Below are 18,381 nucleotides of genomic sequence, written 5' to 3'. Positions count from 1 at the left end.
TGGCTAGATCCTAGTTCACCTTACAGTTTCTTTTCTCACCACCTTATGGTTACTTGCCACACCTCATTTCTTTTTCTCTCAGTGGGTTAATTGAATAGTAGTGGAGTTTTTAAGCGAAAGGTGAGAAAAGAAGCAAAATATATATTAAATGTTCAAGTACATGTGTAAGGCAAGGCCAACCTTCAATTGTTCACTTAAGAAGACGATTGTTGTTGTAAGGTCATGTTGGATAACATCATATTAGTGCCCGAAGTTATAAGTACAAGAAATTATATGTGAGTTGTAGTATATGTAGCTACTTGGTTAAGGCGTTAGTCAGTTCATAAAGATAGAGACGATATGAATAACATCAGTAAAAGCAAGAATAAGAAGTAAATTAATGTCATTATGATACTATTGTGGCTGTTATAGAGACGATATGAATAACATCAGTAAATGCAAATATAAGAAGTAATTTACAGTAATGGTGTTCTGATGTGGTTATAAGTATTGAGAACAACTAGGTTGAAATATAAAAAGAGTGCTTTCGAGATGTTATACATATTAGCAATTATGCAAATATAAGTAGCTACGGAAGGGCAGTAAGTTGGCGAATGTTATTGACATTGATATGATAATATCATTGAGTCAGTAATATCGTGGAATGTGAGGGTTGATATTCGGCAACATGAGGTATATTTATGTCATGAAGAATATAATATGTGGGTTGCAATATTATGTAAGAGGAATGTTTAAGAAGGAAAATATTGGGAGGAATTAGATACATATCTATACTGCGTGAGGGAATAGGTGTGAGGAGAATATATATCTAGGAAGAAAGGGATGAAGATGGATATTTAGATTAGAAAATATATATTGATATTTGTTAAGAGGTAGTTAATAATGAGTTGAGGAACATACATATCAGGAAAACAATGTGAGGATTGAGTCAAGGAGAATATATATCTAGGAAGAAAACGAAGTGGGGATAAATATATTGATTAGAAAAAAATATTAATATTTGTTATAAGGTAATTCATATTGAGTGAGGAAAATATATATCAAGGTAAATAATATGAAGACTGAGTCAGAATTCATATGTCAGGAAGGAAAACATAATATTGCATTGATAATTGTTGACAAGACCATCATAGATCAACTTGACATATAATAAAAAATTAAAATTCATGAGGTTAAGATCTTATATATAGGTAGACGTAAAAAGGGATATTGCAGAGCCATAAGGATGTCATTCCCGGAACTACACTAATAATGTTATCAGAGTAAATATGATATATAGGTGTAGTAAGGAAACAAGTGTAAGTATGAAGGTTGATATAGAGTAAAGTAAAGACAGAGTAAGCACATGATATTAAGACATTAAAGTTGCGAATTATAATGTGAAGAAAGACGCGTCAAACATTCATTCCTTGTGTGTACATTGACTCTTGTGCCTAGCAACACTTGAACACTTCGTGCCAACCTAGGGGCATAAGGCGTGTACAAGTGGCTGTGATCAACTAGGTGACAAGTTGTTTCTCTCTGGCCAGAAGTAAATATTAATATACATTATGTAAATGCCGGTCTGGGGATTGCCGATTCAGAAGAGTGGGGGACGCCCTGAAAGCTTCATTTCGACAGTACCCGGCATGGCAGTGTTGAGTGATACACAAGGATATTAGTGGGCTCACTGGTGAATATGTTGAGTAAAGATATCTATCCATGGATTGATTTTAACATGTGCATACTCGAGTCAAAATTAATACATCAAGAGTAGTCTGACTTATGAATATAGATGAGAGGATGTGAGGTAAATATGAGATATGAAGGCAAATAGTAAATACCAAAATAAATATATGAATATATGGTCATGGGATGTGGATTCTGGAAAGGTTACGATGAGGTAAATATGAGATAGTGAGATGAGGATATTTATCATATTAGAAAAGGCTGTGGTGATGATATTGATTATATTAGAAAAGGTTGCAGTGAGGATATTCATTATATTAGAAAAGGTTGCAGTGAGGATATTGAGTATATTAGAAAAGGTTGCTGTGAGGATATTGAGTATATTAGAAAAGGTTGCTGTGAGGATATTGAGTATATTAGAAATGTTTGCTGTGAGGATATTGAGTATATTAGAAAAGGTTGCTGTGAGGATATTGAGTATATTAGAAAAGGTTGCGGTGAGGATATTGAGTATTTTAGAAAAGGTTGCAGTGAGGATATTGAGTATATTAGAAAAGGTTGCTGTGAGGATATTGAGTATATTAGAAAAGTTTGCGGTGAGGATATTGAGTATTTTAGAAAAGGTTGCAGTGAGGATATTGAGTATATTAGAAAATGTTGCGGTGAGGATATAGGAAAAGGTGCATATGCGTCTGTGTAGGTCATGACTATATTGGGCAAATATTATTATTGAGATAGCGACTTGATAAAATAAGATGAAGATATAGTGAACATATGCAAAGGTAAAGTGGTTATACATGTTCCGAAGGCAGAAAACTGGCGACAGTGATATTGATATTAGATTAATATGCAGGCATTTGAAGGTTTTCTTGTTGATGAGGACGAAGATATATGACTAACATGGAAGTTAAGGTGTCTCTATATAATTTGGAGGGATATATGGCGATCTGGAAGATTTTATAGAGATTAGGATAAATGTATAGTAATGAGTGTTCATGAGTGCCTTTATCTGTGATTTTGACGATATATGTGAAATAAGGGGTATATCTATGGGATTGAAAATAGATACAATGTGGGATGTCGTACTTAACACATAACACAGGACATTTGGTTACAAGTCTGAGTTGAGCTATTGTGATATCGTAGGAAATCATCAGTGGTTTCAATAGCTTTCACTTGATTATATAACATTTTAAGGAAAGATTTAAAGTTAATGCAAGGATTGTAAAGGTAATCAGTTAACGACGATAATGAGGAAAGAAGAGTTATTGATGAGGTATCAAGCGAAAAATATATAGAAGGACATTACTCCCCATTTTATCGTTAGCTATATGGTAAGGCTTGAAGGTGAAACAAGACGAAAATATATTAAAGAAATACGATATGGATGTTGACTATCAAGAGATTAAGATGGACATTATATAATATGATGTAGTTAGGAAAACACTGATATGAAAGGAGTACAAGTTGAAACTAAATAATGAAGTAAATATTAATGTTTAACCTGTGGAATACATGGTGTGGTTCTTGTCTGTGTGCTGGTGATGATACAGAACGGTAATGGTTGAGTATTTTAACAGAAAGCTATTATTTTTTGTATTTTGACAAAGAACAATAACCTTGGTTATGTTTTTCGAGTATAGTCCGTATATTACATATAAAGATAAATATCGTGACTTAAGGTGAGAAATAACAGCGTATTCCTTACACGGCAACTCAGAATCAGATTTACTTTTTGGTGGGGTAATATTTTCACAAGTGATGGATTTTCCAGTGTTTCAAGTGCTTATATCAACATATTACGTGGATCTGAGAGCAGCTACTTCTTATTGCAAGATTAATGCAATCTATATATCAGTACTTCTGAATCCATTGCGTCAGTTCATTTTCGACATCGTGATATTAGTGCATGCTTACGGGATAAAATAATTTTTCTTGTGTTTTCTGTTATCTTGTATGAGACGTCACCTTTATCTGAGATAATGAGATAGTCATTCCTCCATATCTATGTATACACTTAGAAGTTTCACCATATAATATGCTTTTAATAGTGATGTATTATGACTGCATTGCATACTTGAGTTCCAACTTACTTCTTTTGAGAAATTCTGACGACACCTGAACGATGTCTACAGATGCTCTCCCCTTGATTGTTTCTGTATCTTGTAAGATGTTGATATATATCCTCTGAATAATATTGATATAATTTGGGATAATGAGCTGATTTCTTTTTACAATCTGTGATATGATATACATTCCTCCTAGTTATGGACATATATAGGCATAATACTTTGATAAAATGTTGATATATCTTCTCTGAATAACATAGGTATAATTTGAGATTGTGAGTTGATTTTATATGATTAATGCTGTATTTATACTACCTAATGATATATTTTCCTCCTAGTTATAGACATATATTCATATCAACGTAAAGAGTATCGACTGCATTGCCATATCTTTTCCATTACTTTGCTTAGTGTGATGACATATCTCTTCCACTACTGGTGAATATCATGATCTCTCCTGACCATATATATATTAAATTATTCTCTCTCTGCAAAACCCTTTTTGTGAATATTGAGGTGCAGACGCATTTTTCTAATATGTGCCTTCTTAGCAGACAGTATTGGACCCGTTGCCCTACATTCCTACGTATATAACATAGCTAACTGGAGACTTGGATGCTGGCTGGAGGACAGGGTCTGGCAGGTGCTAACATGCTTCATGGGTGGGGGAAAGTACCGCTATCAGATGCGCGGTCGCCCAAGCCCTCATCCCTCCTACGGGAGGCATGCACACCCTGCCCACCCACCCACCCTTCACTACCTTGAATGCGCGGGACGCGCATTCTGAGGGGGGATGTTTGTCAGATGCCCACATCATAAGTGAAATATGAAAATATAAGAAACAAGAAATAAAGATATATGGATGTATGCTAGTTCGCCAGTATGCGGTGTGTAGCCGTATCCAGCCATAAAAGAGATTAGGAAGGGCAGGAAGGTCATTTAATGACCCAGGCCAGTTGACCCAGGGCAGCCCGGGCAGATATATATATAGCCCAGGTCAGGTAAACATTCTGTGGTGTTGTTGTCGTTCTTGGATGTTGTTCATACCACACGTGGAGTTCACGTGAGCTTGTACTTGATTGGCGAACGGTACATTCTGAGGGTGTGTTGTGTGGGTCAAGACACGCCCCCATAAGTTCCTGAAGGGAAATTGTAGAGGATTGGGGCAGAGAGAGAGGAGAGAGGAAGCAGAGAGGACAACCGCGGTTCTAAGTGGGCCACCCTCGGCTACATAGCTGAGGGGGCGTTTTGTACTTCGTATATAACCAGTAAGTGGAACTATAAGTTGCAATGCAGTCTTTTGAGGTAAATTAGAATGGAGGAGGAATCGTGATAGGAGGTTTAGGTATTATGTGGTATTAGATTATTATGGTTTATGTGTTTGTACTTTGGTTCATAATGACGTCGTTATATACTTGCGTTTTCATTTATGAGTAAGGGAATTTGTATACGGCTACCCACGTATGTGCATGTGTGTTGCTCTGACGAATAAGTTACATAACATATTTACTAGTGTGTAATTGTGTACGAAGTTAACGTGGTTCCTTGTATGGGTACCAAAAGAAAGATATTACTTGTGGGAGGTCACTTGTGTGGAAATATCAATATTTGTCATTATATTTCGGTGGTGTTACGTTGTCATTTTTGTTGAACGGAGTCAGGTAATTATATGTGTATGGTAATATATTTGGTGGTACGTCACGTGGTTGCTTGCATTCATGTACCAAGTAAAGGTCATTCTTATATACGATTAGCTGGGGAAAAAAGGGGTAATATTGCACGTACTACATATGATATTTACTAATAAATAAAGCACCGTGTTCAGATGTTGTAATACGTTATGAAGATATAGTGGATGATGTTTGAAGTGAAATCCGTTTTGATGCGAGAATATGTACGAGATTAATGTAAGTCTTAAGGATGTTTGTAAGAGAAATTGTAGTAATTGCAGTGGAGAAGGCAACAGAAAGAGTTGTGATTGTTACTTGTCGGCGCCGTATCGAACACCTTATGTATAGATATTAGTTTTGTTAATTAAAGATAGAAAAAACCTTTGACTATTTATAGCCAGTAGCTAGAGAATTTGTGCAACGTCGTGCAACAGCTCGGATCCTAATTCTTTCCTTGATTTTAATTGGCGGGTCCTACCGGATTTACACGGTAGTGACCACTTTCCTATTTTATTATAATCTGTGAACTCTGAGCCACAGTCCCGGCCCCCACGCTGGGTTTTAGACAAGGCAGAATGGCCTCGATTCACAGATCTTAGCTCTTTTATCCATCCGCTGGCTGACTTTTCTACTTGTGCTGAGGCTGTTGATTATTTTACAGATTTTTTTACATTCCGCAGCGCTTCAGACAATCCCTAGAACAGTGGTTCCCAACCTTTTAGTGATCTAGTACCACTTGGAGGTCCTGTACAGTCGCCGCGTACCACCTGGTTCCAGAGAAACTCAATTCGATCAGATATTACTTTATTTACCATAATTTTACAAGTAGAACACACAAATGAACTAAAAAAAAATTCAACTCAATGCGAGGGCTGCATCTGCTTCTTCTCCACCAGCTGGTCAATGCGGGGCATGACTTTGCTCACAGCACATCGGAAATCATTTTATTTTATGTTAGGGCCATAGGCAGTAAACATTTTTGTGAAGTAAAAAATAACTAAAAATCGTTCATGACCCCGAAAGTGCTCGCGTACCACCTGGAAGGCCCTCGCGTACCACTAGTGGTACGCGTACCACAGGTTGGGAACCACTGCCCTAGAACGTCCGGTCGCTTTACTAAGCGTCCCGTTCCTTGGTGGAACGCAGCATGCACAAACGCTGTGAAAGCGAAACGGGCAGCTTTCTCTCGTCTCCGGCGACATCGTGGGGACCCGCAGTGCCTGGAAGCTTTTCGACGCTGCCGAGCTCAGGCCCGCCGCGTTTTGAAAGAGGAACAAAAAGCCTCTTGGAAAGCTTATGTATCTCCCATTAATGCCCGCACCCCTCTTACGGATGTCTTTAACAAAGTCCGCCGAATTGCTGGAAAGTATTCTGCTCCTCCCCCACCAGTTTTGTTGTCTGCTGGGCGTACGGTGGCAGACTCTAAGACTGTCGCCGACCTCTTCGCGGAGCACTTTGCCAGTGTTTCCCGGAAGGATCCTGCAGGCCCGGGCGCACGTCACCGCCAGAGAATGGAATCTCTCGGCATAAATTTTTCTTCCAATGGAGGGGAGTCCTATAATGTCCCCTTCTCTGCCTCCGAGTTGCGGACTGCTTTGTCCCAGTGTCACGACTCTTCTCCTGGTCCAGATGATATTCCTTATGCCTTCTTGCGCCACATGTCTGACAGTGCTTTTAACTTTTTATTAAATCTTTATAATATGATTTGGCATACCGGTGACTTTCCATCTTCTTGGGCTGTCGCAGTGGTTCTCCCATTTCCGAAGCCTGGGAAAGATAATCTTCAGGCTACGAACTACCGTCCTATATCTTTGACATCCTGCATTTGTAAAGTGTTAGAAAAGATGGTAAATGTTAGACTCATGTGGTACTTGGAGAGGGGGAAGTACTTGTCATCGGTACAGTATGGCTTCCGAAAGATGAGGTCTACTACTGATGCTCTTTTATCCTTAGAGTCTTCTATTTGTGAGGCCTTCGCTAATCACAACCATCAAGTAACAGTCTTTTTTGACCTGGAGAAGGCCTACGACACGGCTTGGTGTCATGGCATTTTACAGTCTTTGTTTAATTTTGGCCTTCGTGGCCACCTTCCTATTTTTATTCAGCAGTTTTTATCCAGACGTCTTTTACGGGTTCGGGTTGGGAGTGTTCTCTCCGAGGCTATTGCTCTAAATGGTGTCCCACAGGGAAGTATTCTTAGTGTTACACTATTCGCAGTCGCCATTAATGGTGTGATAGATACTCTTCCAGATGGCATTCACAGCTCCTTATATGTTGATGATTTATGTGTTTCTTTTGCTGCTGCTAGGATGTCACTGATTGAGCGCAAGCTCCAACTGGCGATCAATAGGGTGTCCAGTTGGGCCAACATGAATGGTTTTCGATTCTCCACCTCTAAGACCGTAGTCATGCATTTTTGTCGCAACCGTGGTGTCCATCCAGATCCTGATTTATACCTCGCCAATAGACGCCTCTCTTGCGTGGAGGCGACTCGATATCTTGGCCTTTTATTTGACAACCGTCTCACCTGGGTTCTCCATTTCCGTTCTCTTAAGGCGTCTTGTCGGCAGGCATTATCCCTTCTTCGGGTTTTAAGTCACACCTCTTGGGGTGCGGACAGGGACACGTTGCTGCTGCTTCACCGTACACTTATACTTCCCAAGCTGGAATACGGCTGTGAGATCTACTCATCCGCAACGGATGCACGGCTACGCGTGCTTGACTCCGTGCATCATGCTGGGGTCCGCTTGGCTACTGGTGCATTTCGGACATCTCCAATACCTAGTCTATTAGTTGATGCTGGATTCTGGCCGCTCGACCTTCGGCGCCAGTCTTCGATGCTCCGGTGTTGGTTTCGCACCCACCATCTTCCTGATTCTGTCCCTTGTCTGTCATTATTGCGGGACTCTCGTTCGCAGGTGTATGTCACTCGACCTGGTTTCCCTAAACCTTTTGGCCATCGAGTCGCAAATCTCATGGCGGATTTATCTATTGAGCCCACTCTTGTATACTCTTTCCGTCTCCCACGAGTTGGTTATTGGCAGCTTCCTGTTATCTCATTATGCCCTCCTGCCATGGATGGCAAGAAGGATTTTCCGCCAGCTCTGTCCCACACACGGTTTTTAGAACACTTTTTTATCCATTCTAATGATATTCCTGTTTTTACTGATGGTTCCAAATCCGACGCAGGCGTTGGGTTTAGTGTGGTTTTCCTCTTTATCGGTGTGGCAGCCTTCCTTCAGTGGCATCCGTCTTTACTGCGGAGCTGTCTGCCATAGTCCTAGCTTTACAAATAATTTTTACTCTCTCGGTTTCGTCTTTTACAATTTTTAGTGACTGTCGCAGTGCTCTTACTTCTCTCTCTCTCTCTTGCACTATATCCCTTAACCCTTTGGTTTTATCAGCCCTGGAGTGGCTATATCTTCTTACCCAACGAGGATATCGTGTTGGGTTCTCTTGGGTCCTGGTCACGTAGGTGTTCCCGGGAATGAACACGCAGATCGTCTCGCTAAAGAGGCAGCAAGTCGCGCTCCATCTCCTGACCCTGTTCCGTTTCGGGATGTATTTCCTCTAATTCGTGAGGCAGTTGCAGCAATTTGGCAGAGGAGATGGCTAATGCGGGTCGCAACCTCGAAAATGGGAGAGATCACTACTTCCACACTCCCTCTGTGGACATACACCCATGTCCGGGATCACCGTGCACAGACTTTATTGGCGCGACTTCGTATAGGTCACACGTACCTTACACAAAGGTACCTCCTGACCAGGGACCCTCAACCTTACTGTGATGACTGCTTGGTGCCGCTCACCGTGCGGCACCTGTTACTAGAGTGCCCTAGTTTGATCGAGTTATGACACCGCTACCTCTACCGCTGTCGCGGTAGAGATAGCGGTGTCTATTATATCTCAAAGGTCCTTGGACCAGAGTGTCTGGCCCAGGGCCATGACGTTTTTAAGTTTTTAGGAGAAGCTGGCCTTCTCCCAAAAATTTGAATTTTATTATATGTATTTTAATATTTTATTTAGTTTTATTGTCTTTTTTAGTTTTTAGCTACAGTATTGTTTTTTAACTGCTATGTATTTTAAATTTTAAGTTTTATTTAGTTTTAGTTTTATAGTATTTTTAGTTTTTTCCCTTTTACTGTATTGTTTTTGATTAATTTTAATTAGTTTTTTTTTTTTTTTTTTACATATACATGTTGGTTTCATTTCTTTTTTTGTAGCTGCGCCATATGACCATTGTTGTTGCGGCGCCAAAAATTAAAATTCATCCATCCATCCTTATAATAATAGTGATTGTTCGGTTATCGCCATTACAAGAGAGAGAGAGAGAGAGAGAGAGAGAGATTATGAGTTTTAAAAAAGCGCTACTTCTCGTAACGAGAAACTGGCGTGACATTTTTAAATCACCTCATCTTACTAGAGAGAGAGAGAGAGGATGGGTGGAGTAGAGGGGAGCATACAAGTTCCAAGAAGGTCCGGAGGGAAGGGCAAGGCTAGAAAACCTCTCATCCAAAATTCAGTGTTGTGATGGAGCGCCGGTCACGCATCGACCATCACCTTCCAGAAAAAGAAAAAAAAAATACATTTCTGTCCTCGCGAGGCGTAGAGGCCCTCAGAGTGCGGGTGTCCGTCACCGGCAGAGCACGGTGGACACGAGCTGCACACTTTCTTGTTCCCTGTATATCCAACTGTGTATTGATTCTCTTATCAAAGCATTCATCTGACCATCGTTTGCTCATAATGTTTAAAGATTTAGAGCACTTTTGGTCGAAAGTAAAGTGAGTTTTTTTATGTACTCTATTCATCGCCACCATAGTTTGACCGTAATTACTTTTCTCTATCAGAAGTACTAAAAAAATAATCCCGAACCAAGTTTTTTCCCCGGATTTACCTACAACGCTGACAAATATTTCGGAGATAACTGAACAACCAAGAAGAGACAGCAATTCTACGCCTTCAAGAACAAAAGAACCTCACAGATATGTCTCTTTCACCAAGCCAAGCAAGTTGATTTCTTCGTGTTTACTACAAGTACATACGGCAAGAGTACTGCACATCTAAGTTTGAAAACCTGTTCCCCTAAAAAGTACTGCAGTCAGAACACTCATACATTTTTTTTTTTTTTTATTTCATAGAGTCTCTTATTACGGAAGTGACCAGAGCTGTTTTGTACGATTTGAGTGTCTTTGGTCAAACTGAACCGATGTCGGTATCAGTAGACAATCGGGCATAAAATCTTGAGATTTGTACAAATTATGTTACCATTGCTACCAGTACAGAGTCGCTCAGCAAACCTCGCGTCTTCGTACAGGTTGTGTCATCATTCATGCCATACCATAAAATTTGTCTTCGTTCAGGTTACGTCACCATACATACCAGAAAACAGTCACGCTTAAAATTTCGAGTCTTCGTTGAAACTGCGTCATCATCCATGCCAGCAAACAGTTGCGTATAAAATTTATTTTCTTGTCAAACCGATATCGCATAAAAGCATAAAATCTCGCGTCTTCGTTCAGGTCATATCTGGTGTGACAACGGCCATGCCAGCAATAGCAGCGCTTATATCTCGCGTTCTTCTTCGTAGTCGGCCATAGACTCTCTTATTTGCCACACCTCTCCGTCCATGCCCGCGGAGAGTCGCGATGGTGACCCTGTTGGAGCGCGTGGGGTGGTTCGCCATCTACGGCACCACTGTCCAGGCGGTGCTGCTGCTGCTGTTCATGGCCTTCGTGCAGTACAGCAACGTCCCAGGAAGAACACTTACCAACCACACGGGAGCCACGGATGCCACCAGTGAGGCAGGGCTCAACGTGTACCCGAGTAAGCATAGTCTCTAGCATGACACTCTGCTACTCTGGCACTCCTGGGCTCTGGCATCATTACTGTCATCTGTTTCTTCCTAAGTGCAAGAAGTTATTACTACCATTACTGTTATTATTACTATTGTTGTTAATATTGCTTTCAGCACCGCAATCATCACTCTTTCTCTCCCCTTCTTATCTTCGTCATAGCCATTACCAACACCATCAACATTATCAGATTCTATCTACTTATCTTATATGCTTCCATCCACCCATCCATTTATTCATCTATCTATCTGTGGCTATCTATATGTTTCTCTGTTAGTCAATCTATCAATCCATTCATTCTTCTTCGCACTAATCTACCTATCTAAAATTCTGCCCACTACCTACCTTGCTACTTCCTTAATAGCCCTCCTCCATCCCACCCCGCCAGTGCTTGGGGACATACAGGTGATGATCCTGGTCGGGTTCGGCTTCCTGATGACCTTCCTGCGTCGCTACGGCCACTCCGCCCTGGGCCTCACGCTACTCCTTACCTCGCTCGCCCTGCAGATCAGCCTCCTCTTGGAAGGCGTCTCCAGCACCACCGCCACCGGAACCATCACCATAACTATACATAGGTGAGTGCGTGCGTGGTGACATGCTCCTTCTCTCCTTTAATATGATTTTCACAATATGCTCCATTTCTCCTTTAATATTCCTTTCTTTTGTGCTTCTTCTTCTTGTTCATATTGTTCTTTTTCTTTTCTTATTAACTTTTAGACTGTGTTACTCAAGATTCTCGTTTTTGTCATCTCTTTTTTCTACTACCAATGCCAAACATTTGTTAAACTATCAAAAGAATCTTAAAAGCAAATATATATCTTTGGAAACACCATATCAAATTCTGAATTGTTTGAGGAAATAAGTTATCGCTAAACTCACTTAAAGATATCCTTGAAAACTCCAACAATTTTCACTATGTACAGAAGAGAAAAAAAAGAAAAAAAATTACAATATAAGACGCTGAAGTGTTTGAGGATATAAGCTATTACAAGGACATAAAAATACCTTTAAAAACTCCAATAACTTTCAATACCAAGTCAAATAAAAGCCGTCGAAACAAGACGTGGAAGTATTTGATTATTCTCCCTCACGCATGAAAATATGAAAAAAAAAGAAAAAAAAATTGTAAGAAAAAAAAAATCAATCCATCAATCAATCACTTTTGTACCTCGCCCACCACCACCACCACCACCACCACCGCTCTCTGTCTTGCAGTTTACTGAATGGTAACTTCGCCAGCGCCGCCTGTCTCATCTCCCTGGGCGCCGTGTTGGGTCGGACCTCTCCGACGCAGCTGCTGTTCCTCGTGCTGCTGGAGGTGCCCGTGTACACCCTCAACGCCCACCTTTGCCTCAACGTGCTGGGTATTGTGGACCATGGCGGTAAGTATTGGCTGCCTGTCTCCACGCCTCCACGACTCCACGCCTCCACGCCTCCCTAGCTAGTGTATGTTGGCCAGCACTGCACATCTTATCCAGTGTGCCCTGCCTGTTGTATTCTGAACCATTGCAATTCCTCATTCTGTTATCAGGACTGATTTCAAAGGTCACGAGGATGGTCATTCATGTTTTCGTCTTTGTTTTCCCGTTGATGGCACATCTTTTTTTTTTTTCATTTCTTCTGTTGTTATTGTCTTTTTTTTCTTAACGCACATCAATATGATATATATAACAAGAGTGACTTATTGCATTTTCTTATCTTTTTTGCAGGTTCTATTGTAATCCACATGTTCGGCGCCTTCTTCGGGTTGGGCTTCTCCAAGTTCGTGACGCGCAGTATGATTCTGATGCCGCACCCAAAGGCGTCCTCCACAGCCACCTCCGACACCTTCTCCATGATCGGTGAGCCGCTGCACCCTCACGCCATACGCAGACTGCCACTGTTCTCACTGCTGCGTTGCTGATCTCTTGTGTCGAGAGTTCACTATTAGTATGAGACTTCAGTTGTTCCTCCTAGTCTCTTTAGCTCAACATTATCTACTTATTCATTTATTTTTCATTGCCTTTCTAGATCTTCTTTTCTCGATTTCCAACCGTTAACTTTATTCTTATTTCTGATACTTGACTTTTACATTCCCCTCTTGCCTTGCTTCTTTCCTCCCAGGCTCTAACTCAATAACAAATTTCATCTTTTTATCTTTATCACCCCTATATTCTCTCTTTTTTTTCAGTGTTTTTATAGGTTTCTAAGTTCTTCTTACTGTAAAATGCATAGCCAACTGTGAACTCTAATCTTATGATACTGTTTTTCTGTGGTCTATTTTCTCCTTCCCTATATCGCATACTCGTTTCTCACATTCATTATACATGACTTAATCTTTCTCTCGCCTTCATTATAAGAGATGAAAGCATCGGATGTTATTTTTTCCAGTTATTCCTGACCGTTCCATCTTCTGCTAATTCCATTCTCTGCAACTCAAGTCCATCTTTCTATCTCGTTGCGGAAAGAAGAATTAACGAAACAGGGAGTTCTACAGTTAATCAGTTTGCCAGATGAAAGACTAAGAATGCTGGTTGCTAGAGAGAGGGTTGAGAATACTGATTAACTTTTACATTATTCATCAATTTACCTCATGAAAGACTGAGAATACTGGCTAACTTTTTGCGTTATATATATTAAAGGGAAGATTGAGAATACAGGTTAACTTTTATCATTCACCAGTTTACCAAATGAAATACTAAGAATACTGGTCAACTCTTGCATTGCTTAGCAGAAAGAAGACTGTGAATACAAGTAATCTTACATCATCTACCGGTTTGCCGGATGAAAGACTGAGGACACTTGTTAACTCTTTCTTCCCTTATTAACCAGCCGACCTGAAAGAAAGACTGAGAATACTATTTAACTCTTACATCGTTCTTCTCTTCTTCAGGCACTCTATTCCTGTGGGTGTACTGGCCTTCCTTCAACGCCGTTCTGGTGGAGGGGGCTGCGGCGCGGAACAGGGCAGTTTTAAACACCTACCTGGCCCTGCTCGGCTCCACCTTCTGTACCTTCGTCTTCTCCTCCTGGGTGCACGTGTAAGGCGTGACGGAAGGTTGCGTGTTAGGAAGCTGATTCAAGAATTGGTTTATTCATTTCAGTGTTCTGTGATTTCTGTTAGTTTTTTGGTAGTGAGCGATTGCTTATATGTGTTGTTGAGTGTGATGATGAGTGTTCTGCTCTGCTATAGTGTGTCTTGTGAGTGATGAAGCAAGTTTGGTGTTCAGTGTTGAGTGATGAGTAGTGTCTTCTTCGAATGATGAATCGAGTGTGGTGTAAATTCTTAGTGTTATTTGGTGTGTCCTATGAGTGATGAAGCGAGCGTGGTGTTGAATGGTGTTGTAATGTGTGTCCTTTGAGTGATGAATATATTTACTCCTTCAATACTCAGACACATTTTTACCATGATATTTGGGTATGATTAGACGATTTTATTTGCATCAGGAAGGGTCTATGGAGGTCAAAAGATTAATGGCTAGTCTTTATCATTTTAATCCTCACATAAGTTTGTGAGACTGCATATAATTGCCAAATAGTAACCAGAATGAATATAAAAACGCGGCATGGTACTGAAGAGGTTAAGAATAGGTAGCGTCGGTAATGCCACCGTTTTTTTTTTTTTTAATGATAATAATAATAATAATAACATATCAAATATTAAGTACGAGTATAACAAGATGGGTGTGATGTTCAGTGTTCAGTGTTCAGGTTAAGGTGACGCCTGGTTGTTCTGCAGGAGAGGCAAGTGGACGATGACCCACGTACAGAACGCCACACTAGCAGGGGGCGTGGGCGTTGGGGCGGTGGCGGGGCTCATCCTGTACCCGTGGGGAGCGCTACTGTTGGGGTGCAGCGCGGGAATGCTCTCCACCCTCAGCTACATCTACCTACAGGCAAGTCTCTTCTCGCGCACTTTTCTTTTGGCTGTTTCTCTGGAGTGAGAGGTTATTTCTATTCCTTGTATCTTCCCCTGTGACTCCCGCTCTTTGCTGTTCTATCCTCTATCCGACTTTAATATCTTTGTTTTGGCCGTTTTTATTTGGGTGAGAGGTTAGACCCATGTACCAGTTTTTTCAGTACTTTACATCTTTCCTTGTGACTCCCACCCTTCACATTTCTACCGTCTATATCTCTACTTCTCTTTTGACTGATTTGAGTAATTTTGGTTGGCACCATATACTATTGTCCTCCCGTAATTTATGTTCCTTACATTTTCCTCTGCGATTTCTATCCTGTGCAGTTATCCCTTAATTCAATCCCTCCATCCTACTTTCTGTCTTTCTTTCGATGTTTTTTCCTAAAATGGCTCTTTTAATCAGTTTTTTTTTTTCCTTCTCTTTTCACTACGTGACCAAACCACCTCATTTTTTCACCGCTCACCTTCTCACTTCATCACTTAGTTGATGAACTCAGCGTGGCACTTATAATTCACCTAATGAGCGCTCTTACAGTCGTGGGAGTAAGTTGTGTTCTACTTCGTTGCTATGATAAATCATAACCAGCTTCTCAAACTACGTACTGTTGGTCTAAATTTCGAACTGAGCATGGCCACGAAGAAGGGGGCAACTTATGACCGCGACTATACGCAAGACAGCGGCATCGTTACTTTCAATCTATTGCTGGTCTATATGGTGAGGCTAACTGATGGCAAGCGCGTCTCATAATATTTTTTTTTTCACATAAGAAGGCCACCATGGGTACAAAAAAATAAAAGAACGGTCCATTAAGATGCCAGTGCATAAGGAAAAAGGGTAGAGGGATAATCCAAAAGCGTAGAAGTCTCTTGAAACCTCCTTGAAATTATTATTATAGGCCTAAGAATGGGGAAATACAGAGCAGGCAGGAAGTTCCGGAGTTTACCGTGACAAATTTAAAATGCTTACATGAATAGCGGATTACAGTAAGTAACTCAACCAGCGAGTCAGTGTTCAAATTCAATCATACGTGTCAGAATTGTGTTTTGCTGGGTTAAATAAAAAAGACAGTTGTGGATCACGTACTTAAGACGAGTAACGAGGGGCAGTGAGTGAAGTGATGATTGGTGCCGTGTGTTGGCAGAGGCTGCTGGAGATCAAGCTGGGCCTGCAGGACACGTGTGGTGTGCTGCACCTCCACGGCCTACCGGGAGTGTTCTCAGCCTGTGTCTCCATCGGCGCGGCGCTTTTCGCCTCCCTCACCACCTTCGGCGACGAGTGAGTGTTTGCTTGAGCGCCGCGAAAAGGCACCAAATTTTCTCTTGACATGATTGAATGGGGAGAAAATAAATTGGTAAAATAATCAAATATACTGTTGTGGTTCATAAGAAGGCAAGCATAACAGAATCAGACTTCATGGAAACAGAGAAACAGAGAGAGAGAGAGAGAGAGAGAGAGAGAGAGAGAGAGAGCACTAAATCAATCACAAACAGATAACTTACATAAGCACAGGAGTTATAACAACTTTGAATTCACTAAGTGTGCGTGACGCGTCCCTCCCGCCAGACTCTTCCAGCAGTACCCGCTCATGGCGCCCACCAACACCTCCACCCTGGCCGAACTGGAACCCCCCGTGGTGGTGGCGCCGGGTGAAGGGCGGTCCGCTGTGCACCAGGCCTTGTTCCAGCTGCTGGCCACGGGCGTCACGCTACTGCTGGCTGTGGTGGCTGGAGCGGTGTCTGGTGAGTTGGTAAAGCGTGTGTGGTGAGATGAGGTGTGAGGACAATGGCGTGAGGAGAATGCATTGCTGATGTAAGTGTGTGTGGGTTGTGGTGACACTGATGATAATATTGGTGATTAGTTCGTATGTGTGGAATGTGGCGTCTGCTGATGATTAGGATGTGTGGAATGTGATATAGGGAGTGTCTGATGTGTGATTGGCGTGTGACAGTCGGGGCTCGTGAGGGAGTGTGTATGTGGGCAGGAGGAGATGATGTGAAGCTGATAACAATGTATGTGTGTTTCACTGTTTGATCTGCTGCAGTCTCTGACGAGACAGCCAGACGTTACCCTACGGAACGAGCTCAGAGCTCATTATTTCCGATTTTCGGATAGGCCTAAGACCAGGCACATACCACACACCGGGACAACAAGGTCACAACTCCTCGATTTACATCCCGTACCTACTCACTGCTAGGTGAACAGGGGCTACACGTGAAAGGAGACACCCAAATATCTCCACCCGGCCGGGGAATCGAACCCCGGTCCTCTGGCTTGTGAAGCCAGCGCTCTAACCACTGAGCTACCGGGCGCGCGCGTGTGTGTGTGTGTGTGTGTGTGTGTGTGTGTGTGAAATGTAGTAACTAGTGACAAATTACGGACTGTTGTGAAGTATGTTACATAGCAATGGTGATAATAGGGCTTCTGGACTATGGGTAATGTTGAAAGATATATGTGTGGAATGTAGAATGAGTGAGGAAGTGTGTTGGGAAGGTAAAGCTTATGACGGAGTGTGGGTGGAATGTTGTGCTGGTGACGGGAGTGAATGTGCGTGACGAAGAGACACAATACAAAGGTTTATTCGCTGCATTGACATTTCTCAACATACTTACCAGTATATCTGACCTAGTTTACTTCACAGACACATTTGTAAATCGGAATGTCATGAAAAAGGAAAATAGAAAGCTCACAAAACAAAATTCCTGAATACTGCAACACATCACGCAAAATTCTGAGAAAAAACAAAAACTTACAGGTTTTGCAGTGACGTTCCCTTCGTGTCAGCGCCTCGCCCGTCCCCAGCAATACAACGACGCCTTGTGGTGGGAGGAAGGGGACGAGGAGGAGAGTGAGATCCCTACCATTGCCCCTGCCCTGGACGTGGACTTCCCTAAGCTGTTCAGCGTACAAGTGGCTCACGGAGAGACTGGGCGGCGGCCGAGCAATGTGAGGAATGGAATGTGATGAGGCGAGGGAGGCGGCGTAGCAAGACAAGGTTAGTGACGCCAGTGATGATAGTGACGGTGCTATTGTCTTGAGTTCGGTGTCTTAGTTTATAAAGCTTTTTCTTTATATATCTATATTTGTTTGCATATTATTTATTTTCTAAAATATTGGTTTAAGGGAAATGTAGTCGAGGGATAGTAAAGTACGTACGTATTCCATCAGTAATTTCAACAGGCTTTAAAGGGAGCCATAAAAATTTTCAAGGGTGTTTACATGATTC

General features: G+C 41.6%; 1 protein-coding gene across 1 annotated transcript; it reads left to right on the top strand.

Annotated features, from left to right (window-relative positions):
- The first annotated feature begins 10,865 nt into the window (after positions 1-10,865).
- Positions 10,866-18,139, top strand: LOC123507727 (ammonium transporter Rh type B-like). Its single transcript, XM_045260887.1, has 10 exons — positions 10,866-11,239; positions 11,624-11,834; positions 12,475-12,641; positions 12,969-13,100; positions 14,132-14,279; positions 14,978-15,178; positions 15,693-15,700; positions 16,259-16,433; positions 16,722-16,897; positions 17,911-18,139. The coding sequence occupies exons 1-10, from the start codon at positions 11,053-11,055 to the stop codon at positions 18,117-18,119; spliced, it is 1,614 nt and encodes a 537-aa protein (XP_045116822.1). The 5' UTR covers positions 10,866-11,052; the 3' UTR covers positions 18,120-18,139.
- Positions 18,140-18,381: the final 242 nt, after the last annotated feature.

This window comes from Portunus trituberculatus, chromosome 23, assembly GCF_017591435.1.
Source record: "Portunus trituberculatus isolate SZX2019 chromosome 23, ASM1759143v1, whole genome shotgun sequence".
In the NCBI taxonomy this organism is placed as follows: Eukaryota; Metazoa; Arthropoda; class Malacostraca; order Decapoda; family Portunidae; genus Portunus; species Portunus trituberculatus.
The sequence above is the reverse complement of the archived record's forward strand: the minus strand, read 5'-3'. Positions and strand labels throughout refer to the sequence as shown.

Coding starts and splice junctions, on each gene's coding strand:
- LOC123507727 (XM_045260887.1), top strand. CDS start 11,053: ATGGTGACCCTGTTGGAGCGCGTGGGGTGGTTCGCCATCTACGGCACC. Junction 12,642..12,968: donor GGGTATTGTGGACCATGGCG/GTAAGTATTGGC, acceptor TCTTTTTTGCAG/GTTCTATTGTAATCCACATG. Junction 16,434..16,721: donor CTCACCACCTTCGGCGACGA/GTGAGTGTTTGC, acceptor CCCTCCCGCCAG/ACTCTTCCAGCAGTACCCGC.